Raw genomic sequence first — 12,457 nt, 5'->3', positions numbered from 1 at the left:
AGTCCGATCAGTCGAAGCGATTTATGGCACTCCTTTTGTCAAGACCAGAGAGATAGAACAAGATTATGCCCAGTAAGTTGAAAAGCAGGAGCCTGATTGAGAAAACTTAGCATCTTTGCAACAGTGAATAAAGAGACGTGAGGCCGAAATATTGAGTTGTAAGCTGCTTGGGACACGGATGTCGGCATCTGCGCAAATCGGAGCGTGCCGTTTTCGTGTAAGTCTTTGAGAACCTGATACAGTTGCACGACTATAGCCACAGAACATATTCCAGAAGCCCATGAATTGAGGGCAGGATACCACAGAGATGTGCAACGCAATCGAGAAACTGGTCACCCACGTGCTGGAGAATCCTCAACCGTTGGAGAGCCTCGGCTTTCGACGCATTCGGACGGCTTCCGTAGCTCAGTTGGTTAGAGCGTCGTACTAATACTTCATTCCGAGTATCCGGTAATGCGAAGGTCTCAGGTTCAAGCCCTGGCGGGAGCAATCCCATCGCCTTCCGAATGTTATTTTTGCCATCTCTGTAACTATCGTGATATGCTTTTGCCGGCGGATTAGAGGTGGCGTTGGTGTTAAGGCTGCGGCGGCTATTTTCGCTTGTCCCTGCCAGCACTTCAGGCGCCGAGGAAATAGATGTCTATGATAGATAAGATAAAGAAGTGGGCCTTGATAGCAGCAATCTGATTAGCGGTAGCAAACTTCAGTGAGGAAAGACTTAGACGAATATCTTTATTTAGACCAGTTTAGACTACATTTTTAATAAATTTAGGATGGGAATTGATGACTGTATAATGGGAATTACTCAGAAGTGTGTTTCCCATTAGAATATAATGATCAATTGGGTATCTAGCTATATAGAAAACGTAAATAACAGTCTACAGTTCAAACACTTCCTCCTGTACAAAGAAAAGTCCTTCTCTATCGGAAACACCACATGCAGCCGCTCTACCTTGTTCAATGAGTTGCCTTGGTCCGCATAAGTTCACGGCTGCATCCATGCCAAGATTGTTAGACTTGAGTTGCCTGAACCACTGCTTTAGATCTGGTCGTCCCGAATGAATAGACCAAGGGTGCGGCGAGCTCATGATCTGCATTTCATGAGATGGGTCGTTCATTTGAGCATCATGATGCCCTCCACCAGTTAAAAATATCGCTATTTCAAGAGTTGTTGTCGAATCTGGCTTTGCACATGCATTGGCAAGTTCAGCAAGTTCATCTGCGAACCACTGGATATGCTGGGCATATCTGACGACCCAAAGAAGATGAACGTGAGACGCGGAATGACTACCTACATCAATACCCGTTTGTCTGATGATATGAGACGCAATGCTGATACCTGGCGTAATTCCAATGCCACCGGCGACGAGGACGGTGACTGGTAGCAAGCCCCAGGACAGTGACTCAACACCGTATGGGCCATCAAGACGCATCTTGAGCGGATGAGCCATCATGCTGTTCGAGTCCAAGGAATCGCATCCGTGCGAATTTACATCACCGTTGCAGTCATCGTACTGTACAGCCTTGGTGAAGCCCCCAAGACCTCGGACGGCGATTGTCGCAGTCTTCTCAGGATCATTCGGTGCACTGGCGACAGTGAATGGATGCCAGTTCACAAAGGACACCCTTGGGATTTGGAGCCAGACAACCTGTCCGGGAGTACGAGTCCTCAGACCCTTGACCTTGAACTTTGTAACGTTTCCTTCGAATGCCTCGACACTCTGCACTTGGATGGTTCGAAAGTTGTACGTAAATCGGATTCCTCGATCAATGCCCCAGAGCAAAAGTCCCGGAAGCATAAATTCCGGCCCATGTGACGCATGGATCAAAGCCCCAACGACGAAAACAAAGAACAGAGCGTGCGTGTAGTAGAAGACTTCGAAGAAGCGGCGTCGCACAATCGGTAGGGCTGTAAGAAGCAGTAAGGCTAGAGAGATCCAGGCCATCAAGCCTACCTGGATCCGATGATTTCCAAAGCTGGTGGTGACCTGTTTTGTCTCGATGTAATGCTGGATATTGAACGATACATGGGCTGTTGCATGAGCAACTGTTGCAAGGCCGATCCAGCGATGGTACTGGAGAAGGACTGGACTGGGAATACGAAGAAGTGATGCGAATAGATTGTTACGGGATGCCATCAGCAGTGCGAGACCAGCATTGGCAATTGCTAACCAGCCGTACAGAGTATAATCGGCCGTAAACTCGTTGGATTGTACGCTGAAGATCAAGTTCAGTGCGAGAAAAGCAGTGAAGCGAGCAGCATCGGTGACGTGCCAGTCGAAGTACGGGAGAGGAAGCGGGAAGCTGTGTAGTTTGTGAAGCCAGACAGTAATCCTCCAGTGCAAGACATTCCGATCTTGACGTCGATCTGGGTGAATTAGCGAAGCTTAAACGTGGATAAATGAAGCTCCTACACTTGTTGTATCTTTGGAAGGCGTAGATACTGAAAGGAATAAGTGATTCTAAGAATATTAAGCCAATAACGCTGCTAAAGTAAACTCTGGCAGCAGTATAGCGATCGATAATCACGGGATCAGTCATTTTCGGATGGTAAGGAGGATCAAAAAGTGTAAGTCGATGTGAATGATCGGTGGTTCAATACTGCACATGAAAATGGAGAACACAAACACTAAATACTTGACGGACAAGCCTACACTGTCAAAAGCATGGCAGTGCAAAGGTGCTATTGCAGATGATGATTGATCAAACTTACCATTCGGACCTTGTGGCTGACTAGATTCCAAAGAAATAAATGCTAGGCCTGGGGCTGAGGAGATTCATGTTTTAGCACGGTAAATCAGAAACATTGTTGATTGATCAAATGTTCTGGTGCTATCCCTGACGTGGCGTCGAGGCTATGCTTCGAGGTGCGGGCGCTGGCTGCGTTGACCATCATCGCTAATCAGAATTTCCTCTTTGGGCAATGCGGATGGAAACAAGCTTAATTTTACGGTAAAATTAGGCAAAGACCTGCTGTGAAACATTTAGCCTCAAACGCTGAGGCGGATAATTGTTTCTGGGGCTTATTTGTTCTATCATCTGAATTGCCTCTTATAGAATCGAGGTGAAGTGGTACGGCAGTATAAGAACATTGAGACAGACAATGAAACCAGCTTCATCAGCAATCAACTCGCATTACAATCTACTTCCGTCTACTGCGACATTTCTGCAAAGCCAACATTTACCTCAACTTCATTACCTCTCTTTTTTCACAATGGCTTTCAAGCTCGCCGCTCTTCTCTTTGCCTCCGCTGCCATGGCCGCCAAGATGGGCGACTCTGGTACCCTGTCTTCACTGGACGCTGGACTCGGCGGTACAGTTGAGGTCGTCAGCGACACTGAACTCAAGATCACCGACTACGAACTCAAAGACGCATCCGCACCTGCTCTCTACTGGTGGGGATCCAAGACTGAAGATCTCTCATCCGGCTTCCGTATCAACAAAGAGCGCATCAGCGACACCTCTTCGAAGATGGACATCATGGTCAAACTTGATGCTGGCCATACTGCAAAAGACTTCTCTTACGTTGGTCTGTGGTGTGAGAAGTTTGACGCCAACTTTGGACAGGCAAGATTGACATCTGATGGCGGCTCTATGAATTCGACTGACGAGATGGATACAAAGAAAGATGACATGAAGAAGGATGAGATGAATGGCGCGTCGGGTTGTCCCACTGGTCAACCTGCCATGGTTTTGGCTATCCTGAGTCTGCTTGCTTTCTCTGCCTACTTTGCTTGATGACGTGTTGGGGGTTGTGAATTGGTGATGGGAACGGGTACATAACAGATAGCATGTAATTATTTCACTTCGGTATCAAATCTATCAATGCTTCTTTTCTTCAATTATGCAAATGGCGCTCTGATAGCTGAAGACTTATGCGAATGCCGTTTCTCTGTATTAATTGTGATGTTTGTGCTCGTCAACAGAAGCGCTAGGCCCCTCTAGCCTCCCAGCGGGTAAAGCTACTACAGTACAGGTGCGAGATGTGCTGTGGATCATAGTCAACAGCGGGTAGCCAGCTGGTAGTCGGCTGCATGCCGCTGTGTTTGAAGTCAATTTCTGTTTCAACCAGAATGCAGCTGTTGGTCTCAAACCCATCATGATCCCCGGAATGTTTCCCAAATACGATTTTTCGTTCGGACCTTTGATCCTTCAGGCTATGAAGCTCCCTTGTGCCGTTGAGCAGCTTACTCAATTAGGCAATCCTGATTATGAGACTCGAAACAAGCAGGCAGAACAAGCCTCACTGCAGTGTAAGCGCTAAGATTTTCAGCCCTGCGGGAGCCAAGTCAACAGCCTTGCTGCATTCAGTAATTCTGATTATCTGGGGGACAAAGCTTCAATTAAACATTGGCGAAAATGAGTTCTTATTCGGTTTGACCCCAGACTGTGATCGGCATTTGGCAACTTCATTTTGATTATCTCAAAGAGCTGATGGAAATGGTGTCGCTCCGCCTCGGGACAGGGCTATGTAAGCTTTGATGCATTTCTTCAAGGAAATATGATGAGGGCATCAATGTTGGGGTCCAAAGCAATGGTGTATATAAGCGATTGACCTTGGCACCTGTTTGTTCAATCCATCAAACAACACCACTCTCGTGCTTTAACACAATTCGATTAATCCATATTCTTTCCAACATCTATCTCTAATACGAACAACATGGACGCTGCCCACCAAACAGCGACATACGACATGACTTCCAACATGACAAGCTTCGAACCAACATCCAATATGGCAGCCTTCGACGCGGCGTCACATACAGAAAACATGGACGGTCGACACACACCTGACGATGAACACGAGCCTTGCATCAGGGCTAATGCAGGATCTGGAGGACATAACCTGTCACCGACTGATCCTGATAGCCCCATGAGTTGGTCAATTCTCAAGAAGATCTACGTGTCGGTTTGTGCATTCTTGTTTGTGTTTGTCATGTAAGTTATCCACGCCATGAAATGACGAAAGATACTAACTTAAGGAGCATGTATGGAACAACCACTTACACAGCAGCCATCGGTGCCATCCCAGAGGCTTTTGGTGTCTCACAGCGTGTCGCTGTTCTCGGTTTCACCATGCCATTCTTTGGCGTCTTTTTCGCACCTATCTACACTCCGCATCTCTCTGAGCGATACGGCCGACGACCTATTTACTTCACGAGCTTCCCGCTTTTCTGCCTCTGTGTGATCGTGATCGGTCTCGCGACAAACACATCGACACTGTTGGCTTTTCGCTTCCTGGCCGGACTTTTTGGTGGTCCTTGCGTTGTCTTGATCGAAGGCACATTCGCTGATGTCTGGTCTGCCAATAAGACCGTGACATATTACTCCTTCTTGACTCTTGCCTCTTATCTAGGGGCCGCCGCCGGTATGTTCTGAGCGTTTTCTTGAATGTAGAAAAAGAACTGACTGTTGTGACTGTAGGCCCTATTATCGGCGGTTTTGTCTTCGCAGCCAAAGGGCCCGCCTGGCTCTCATGGGTTACTCTCATCTTCGCCACCGCAGCCCTTGCATTTGGCTCCTTCATGCCTGAAACATACGGTCGAGAGATTCTACGAACCCGCATTCGCTACAACAAGAGCGGTATCAGACTTCCATGCGCTCAAAGCGGTGTGACACTTTCTGAGATGACCCGTATCACCGTTGTTACACCAGTCAAAATGCTCTTTGCAGAACCCCTCGTCATCTTGATCTCTCTCTACCTTGGCCTCAATTTTGCAGTTGTATTCCAGTGGTTCATTTCTGTACCAGCTGCATTGGGCGCCACTTATGGATTCGGAGTCAGGCAATCTGGTCTGGCATTCGTCTCCGCTATCGTTGGAGTGATACTAGCACTTCTTACCTCCTCCTTGATCGAGGCTCTACTCTCTAGTCGAGCTAAGCGAAGCATGGAAGATATTGAGAAGCGCCTTGTTCCAGCCATGTTCGGAGCATTCTTGGTGGCTGGTTCTCTGTTCTGGGTTGCCTTCACCGCGACTCCGAGCATACATTACCTGGCTCCAATTTCTGGTACTGCAGTATATGTCTGGGGGAATGCTATGGTCCTCATCTCGTTCATTTCTTATCTGTTCGATGCGTATCCGCCAGCTGGAACTCTATCCGCACTCACCACGGCGGCATGCTTTCGATTGGCCTGCGCAGGCATTGTACCAGTTTTCATCCTCGACATGCTTACCAACCTGGGCGGAGCCTGGACCTTCAGCCTCTTTGGCATTATCTCTGGTGTCATGACATCATTTCCTTTTGCTCTTTATTGGTTTGGAGCCCATTGGCGTAGCAAGAGTAGATACGGTACTCGCTGGACCGCCATTCCCGAGGTGCACACGATGTAATAGATACAACTGATTTTCGGGCTTGAGATCGGCTTTTGGTACCGTGTAGGGTGGTTATGATATCGTGTTTCTGCTATGTCAAGCGCTGGACTTGGAGATAGACTTAAATCTTAGAAGGGAGTTTTGTCATTGGACGTTTAAGTTCCGCGATCTGTAAATGCACGGTGATACTGTCTATTCGCCAATTGACCCTAGAATCTCGGCATTGCCTACCATTGCTAGTTTCCATATATCTCGCCCCATTGGATGCCAATCATAAGAAGACAACCTTTTTACCCTATCACTGGCTATGAAAGGATTCATCTAATCTGAAGGATTTGAAATGCCACCTTCCTTGAATGACAGGCCTTCTCGCTTAGACTGCCGAGATAACCGTGGTGGGCACTTTAAATGGCACCATAGCGTTTGAAGCTATACGCTTCTGAGGGTAGAGCAATCCTTCGCCCACCGAGCAACCTCTTCAGCACTTAACCGAAAGCTTAACTGAATGAAGCATACAGGTGAGCGTATTTGAAATGCCGCGTTGGGCAATGGCGAGGTATCATGACAGCTCCTGTAGGAACACATGCATCGGCTTTAGCAGACTCCGCCATTTCCGACAGTCTCAATGTGACATTATTCGGCCCATTTTACTTGTAAGTCGCACCAGACATCAGAAGATGCCAACAAGAAGCAATTGGCCATAAGTAGGCGATGTACAAGACCAGTATGTAGCTTTGTATCGACATTTCAAACCTGCGTTCCAACTTGCTCTCCTCGTGTTCATAATGAAGGGACTAGCCAGGTTGTTGGCCATCTCTAGCACTCTCGCTAGAGCTGCTAATGCCAAAGCAGTATTTGCTCATTACATGGTCAGTTCTTCTTACACTCATCTTCTTGTTGTGCCGTATTACTAAGGATTATGCCTTGTATTAGGTCGGAACTGTAACCCAGGAGCACGCGCATAAAGACATCGACAATGCCAAGTCTATGGGCCTAGACGGCTTCGCCTTGAACATTGGTGACGCTACTCGCGACTATGTCTCCCAAGCTCTCAGCTACCTTTTCCCATATGCCGAGTCTGTCGGTTTCAAGCTGTACATCTCCATGGATGTCTACGCCTCTGGTGATGCCTGCTATCATGGTGGGAAGTCGGTATGTGAAACGAACTTTCTGCATCACCTTCGAGATTAATTAACAGCCCACAGTGCCATGGCCCATCTGACTACCAGTGGGTTTGGGACTCGTATAAAGGAAGTTCAGCGTACTATCAGATCAAAGGCCGTCCTCTCATCAGCACATTCTCTTCTGGTGGTTTCCACAACGATACATGGATCAACTGGAAGAAAGGACTCGCAAATGACATGTTCTTCATGCCCGACTTTGACGAAACTGACGGATACTATGATTCAGCTGATGGGTGGTGGTCATACTGGGGCCCCATTGTCGACGGCATCTTCAGTTGGGAGTCTGCCTGGCCAGAACGCAAAGGCTTCGGCGGCAAGTATGCAGGAGACGTATCGATCGATGTTCCTGTTCTTGCTGGTGCTCAAAAACACGACAAGCTGTACATGATGGGTCTTAGTCCACTGCAGTACAAGAATGCTTATGGAGCGCATGTTTATCGACAAGGAGACCTGAACCTACCGAAGCGAATGGTCAACATCCTCAACATGGATCCCCAGCCCGACTATGTTCAGTTTCAGACCTGGAACGATGGCCCCGAAGCGCATTACATCGGAAACCTCTGGACTGAGCAAAATAATGACACCCAACCGTACTTCTATGCCAACCAGGAGACTTGGGATCATACAGGCTGGCAACCTCTTGTCTCGTCTTTCGTCAACGCTTACAAGACTGGCCAGTCAGCCTCCCAGATGACACCAATGAACGGGGATGTTCTGGTCGGTGCTGCGTGGTATCGAACTGAGCTTTCGGATGTGAAATGTCCGTATGAGGGCAACGATGCCTACTACAACAAACCCGACGGATGGGATGATGATGTCAACTATCTCTACTATGCTATCATCCTCAATCCGTCATACGGAACCGGGTACAAGGTAACCGTTTCTGGAACCACCGAGCACACAGCCCCTCTGAATCCTGGTATGAACTACGGTTATGGCGCTGGAGAGGTTCAAACCGGCGCTCAACGGATCACAGTCAAGGACCCCAGTGGCAATGTCATTTATTCAGCGACCGGTGGAATGTGTGTTAGCGATGGCTGTCCCAACTATATCTACAATGGAAACTACCAGGTTCTGCCGTTCAAGAAGGGTAACGCCGATCCCGTTTGCACTCAATGGCCTGGTATGGATCACAGCGCTTGCGACTACGGCACTTGTCATGCCAGTGGTGACGGCGGTAACAACGCAGCGGGCGATGACTTCACTCATGTTACCTGTACTAACCCTGGAGTTACTGATGCTTCCAAAGATGCAAAGTTTCGTTGGGACTCTGTGTATGCGGACCAGGCATGGAATTGGGGTATTGATCAGTGGAATGCTAATCCGTTCCCTGGCGGCTTAAACTTTACAGAGCAGGTTTGTAGTGTCCATCATGATCCAATCAGGATAAATGACTAACACAGTTTGATAGTTCAGCAACCTCTTCCACGGTCCAGAGGGTATTGACTGCGGTACCATCGAGAACGACAACCCCTGCGGCTCTAATGTCGTGCAATGTAACGACGTCACGTATCCGGGAGCCTACTTTGCCATTAACTCCATGGAGTCTATCTACCGCGTATGTACCCTTTGCTAATCTTCAAAGCATAAGAACTTGACCTGATGACTCTACAGGTTCACTTCAACTTTTGGGACGCACTCGATAGGGCTCAGAACGACATCAATGCTCAAGTTGGAGAGCTCTCCAGCACCTTCGCGCCCATCAAGTCAAGCGATTTCTCAGTTAAGCTCCTTCTTGACATTATTGGTCTGGGCTTTTCCCTCTCGGTGTCGCCGATGTGGAATTCAGGTTAGTACTGGTCGATTACATGAGTGACATTGTGCTGGGCTAACCAGATGTAGCTCTGAAAGGTATGCCTTACTTCAAGGCCAATCCCAACACATTGGCTACTGTCAAGGATTGGGTGAACCCGATGGTAACAAACAGCATTACTATTGCGAAAGACACCCTGAAAGAGTAAGTGACTTCATGTGCTCACAGCGCTTCGAGGATACATTGACTAAAGCCTCGCAGTGACAGCGCCCTCAGTGCCGAGAACTCCATCTCGACTAGGCTCAACGGTATGTAGTTCATGTGCGTCTCCTCCTCATGCTTCACTAACAAATCACTCTTCGACAGCCATTGTTACAATTTGGCAAGCTGAGATCGTCTCTATGAACGAGCAGCTTTTCAACGGTTCCAAGGAGAGTACTGATCTACTCTTCACCGCTATTACTGACGGCCAGATGCTCGAAACGAAGCATCAAGATCTTGGTGTCGATGCGATTCAAGCACTTGTCTCAAAGGCGCTCTTCGCGGAACTGGTCCCACTCGCTTGGCAGCTGTCATCTTCCGAGCTTGGCCCAGTGTACGTTGTCACTCTAAAGTATTATGTCCATCTACTAACCAAGCTTCCAGTGTCATCGACTCCGAGCAAGGCTGCGGAGACAAACCCAATGTGAAGCATATGAGCTCCAAGAACTACGATTCATCTGGTGTCTGTGTTGGTTCTAAGATGTACTACTTGATCGGATGTACAGGCGAAGCTCGATCCTGCGACGAGTCCCATGGAAGCTTCAATCCTGGATGTACCGAAAATTTCTTCAGTAGTCTGCCAGGACTCGCTGATCTGACTGGATCAGAAACGGCGTTTGGTGGTTTGACCAAGGAAGATATTGTCAACGGGTAAGTAGAACCCATATCCCAAGCCTTTAGGTTTATGTTGAAACAATCGCTGATGCTTGGTAACAGAGCCGTGAACAGCTTTGTTGGTAATGGGAATGCCAATGGCTGGTCTATGCTTGATCCTTCCAACACAGTTGGCGGTATGGATCTAGTCTCCGAGTACAACGTCACAGCCCCAGGAGTTGTTATGTTGCCAGTCTGCACTGCATCCGAGGCATTTTCGAATTGGTTCTCCTTCACTAATGGAAAATCCAAGTCGGCCAACTACCCATGCAGTTAACCTAGGCAAAGGTATGGTTAAATTCGCCGGGTTATGTATTGTCTTTCTTCATTTCACTCCTCGAGGACTCCGTCTCGAGGCCTTATCTTTATAAGAATCTTTACTTAAAATTTGGCTGTTTACCTGTCTTTTTGATTAGGCATCTTAAGGATAGGAAGTTGAATACATTTTTTTGCTGTGTATTATAATACTTAGAAGCTGTAACTACAGTTTTATCAGAAGCGACTACATATTGATGATAATAATCAAAAATATCTGCATGACGCATGATTGTCAGGTTGAAACACTATATAGCTCATGAGCAAGGGAACTTGTCCAATATTCTTCTTGAGCATGTACTGGAAGACATCCATAAAACGGTATGTATTAAGGTGGCGTCTCTAGCAATAGAGTCTGAGGTGAAAACAATAAACCGTGAAAGGGAACTAGAGCCTCAACGGCTATGCTACTGTGAAAAATGCCATGAAGTGCATAAACCCAGTGACCTCAACACAACCTATGCCCCTCACCTCAATAATCAAGGTAGGTTCAGAAGTATTCCCAAAATGTTGTCACACCCCTATTGCCTGGTGGATCAAAGAAGCGAGGAATGGAATCCTCACCATTTGCGCTGAACAAATACTCCCGTCCTTCTCTTTGGGTTTCCTCGATACCCGACTCTCTTCGATACTGGCAAAGTTGCAAAAGGCGTAGTCGTTGTCTCTCCTTCTCTTCAAGCATGGCTTCCGTTCCAAACGCAGTGTTTCCTTGATTGTCAAGCTCCTCGATTGTAGGGAAGTGGCTAAGGCCCATCCTGAAAACCCTAGTATCATCGAGGAACACCCACGCCCGTTGTCTAAATATTTTGACTTGTATGTAAGATAAGGATGCATGAGTATGAGATAATCTCCGCATCAAGAAAGATCTCGGCGAGTCATCTTGATGATAAAGATAGTCTGTCCGCATTCTGTTGAGGAGAGGCAGGAGATAGTGGCGAGAAATTGGATACTGCAGCCTTGTATAAGGGGAATGTATGGTATAAAACCAACTCCGCATATCTTCGGGTTGTGTCTTGTTTGCAAAGAGTACTGTATTTCTGAGTAGATCGAAGCCGATTTCTGGGAAGTTACAAGCATATCCTACCATTACAGGTAAACATGTTGATGGCAGGTCCATATCCTCCCAGGCTTTAAATGGGCTGAAATAAAGATTGTCTGGGTAAAACAGGCGTATCGGGCTGGCGGGCTTGTCTGGTAAAGCACTGGAAGCATGTCTGGTTGAGCAACGTGTAGAGACAGTATAAAGAGCCCCATATACAGCATCGACATACTCAAGAACGCATTTAATTGCTTCATCCTCGCAGTCGGTAAGTTCATCAATTGCTCTTTTAGAAATAGCCATATATTCGTTGTCTTCCATCAATGATACAGCCTTAGGTCCTTGAACCTTGGAGAACATCTCGTATTTAATAAATGCCCATAGAAGAAAATGGCGTTCTGATGACATCAAGTCATCTAAGGTGATATGTCTTGGACTAAAGCTGTGTTCCTTGTAGTAAAGCCCTCTATTTGGGTTGGTGATCTGAGGAAGACAAAGGTAGGCTTGAGGCGGGTTTGAGGAAGTGGCTTTGCTGATGTAGTCCTCAACAAACATACTTATAGAGGAGAAGAGTTTATAAAGCTTTGCAATGGTATCCTGATCCTTTTCCTCAAAAGGATTGGGTAAAGCCTTTGAGTTCCACTGCCTGATGATGTATTTCATGACGTGATTGTCTGGTCGATTGTCGGACGGACCCAAATACAGCAGCCCCAAGGCGTCTTGTAGAAGGTCTTCGTGCCGATCGCCGGTGAGTAGGTTGGCAACATAATGCCGTCTTATAGTTGTCTTGGATACCTTGTACTGAGAAAACATTGCTGGAGATGCTTGCATGAGTCGAAAGATTGTAGCTGTGGACGAGAACTTGGAGAAAATTCGGATCCTGAGCTCAGGAGGGAGTTTCGAAAAGCAGTCCATTTTTCGGTATGTCTTCAGGTAGGT

At 47.3% G+C, this 12,457-nt stretch overlaps 5 protein-coding genes and 1 non-coding gene across 6 annotated transcripts; 4 read left to right on the top strand and 2 right to left on the bottom strand.

The window, feature by feature from the left end:
• Positions 1 to 394: 394 nt before the first annotated feature.
• Positions 395 to 489, top strand: tRNA. Its single transcript has 2 exons — positions 395 to 432; positions 454 to 489. It is a non-coding gene; the product is annotated as a tRNA-Ile (tRNA).
• Positions 490 to 878: 389 nt separating this feature from the next.
• On the bottom strand, positions 879 to 2,541 carry FPRO_14072 (uncharacterized protein; the record flags this gene model as incomplete). The annotated part of the gene is made up of 2 exons (XM_031219056.1): positions 879 to 2,368; positions 2,415 to 2,541. The coding sequence occupies 2 exons, from the start codon at positions 2,539 to 2,541 to the stop codon at positions 879 to 881; spliced, it is 1,617 nt and encodes a 538-aa protein (XP_031084853.1).
• A 673-nt stretch (positions 2,542 to 3,214) lies between these two features.
• FPRO_14071 (uncharacterized protein) lies at positions 3,215 to 3,739 on the top strand (the record flags this gene model as incomplete). The annotated part of the gene is made up of 1 exon (XM_031219055.1): positions 3,215 to 3,739. One exon carries the CDS (start codon positions 3,215 to 3,217, stop codon positions 3,737 to 3,739), a length of 525 nt encoding a protein of 174 aa, XP_031084852.1.
• Positions 3,740 to 4,661: 922 nt separating this feature from the next.
• On the top strand, positions 4,662 to 6,330 carry FPRO_14070 (TPO4-Proposed vacuolar polyamine transporter; the record flags this gene model as incomplete). Its single annotated transcript, XM_031219054.1, has 3 exons — positions 4,662 to 4,936; positions 4,984 to 5,366; positions 5,423 to 6,330. The coding sequence occupies 3 exons, from the start codon at positions 4,662 to 4,664 to the stop codon at positions 6,328 to 6,330; spliced, it is 1,566 nt and encodes a 521-aa protein (XP_031084851.1).
• A 767-nt stretch (positions 6,331 to 7,097) lies between these two features.
• FPRO_14069 (uncharacterized protein) lies at positions 7,098 to 10,441 on the top strand (the record flags this gene model as incomplete). Its single annotated transcript, XM_031219053.1, has 10 exons — positions 7,098 to 7,181; positions 7,246 to 7,464; positions 7,518 to 8,852; positions 8,908 to 9,054; positions 9,111 to 9,285; positions 9,339 to 9,453; positions 9,511 to 9,557; positions 9,616 to 9,844; positions 9,895 to 10,161; positions 10,228 to 10,441. The coding sequence occupies 10 exons, from the start codon at positions 7,098 to 7,100 to the stop codon at positions 10,439 to 10,441; spliced, it is 2,832 nt and encodes a 943-aa protein (XP_031084850.1).
• Positions 10,442 to 10,969: 528 nt separating this feature from the next.
• FPRO_14068 (uncharacterized protein) lies at positions 10,970 to 12,433 on the bottom strand (the record flags this gene model as incomplete). The annotated part of the gene is made up of 1 exon (XM_031219052.1): positions 10,970 to 12,433. One exon carries the CDS (start codon positions 12,431 to 12,433, stop codon positions 10,970 to 10,972), a length of 1,464 nt encoding a protein of 487 aa, XP_031084849.1.
• Positions 12,434 to 12,457: the final 24 nt, after the last annotated feature.

The sequence above is a fragment of the Fusarium proliferatum genome (genome assembly GCF_900067095.1).
Source record: "Fusarium proliferatum ET1 genome assembly, contig: FPRO_scaffold008, whole genome shotgun sequence".
Lineage (NCBI taxonomy): Eukaryota > Fungi > Ascomycota > Sordariomycetes > Hypocreales > Nectriaceae > Fusarium > Fusarium proliferatum.
The sequence above is the reverse complement of the archived record's forward strand: the minus strand, read 5'-3'. Positions and strand labels throughout refer to the sequence as shown.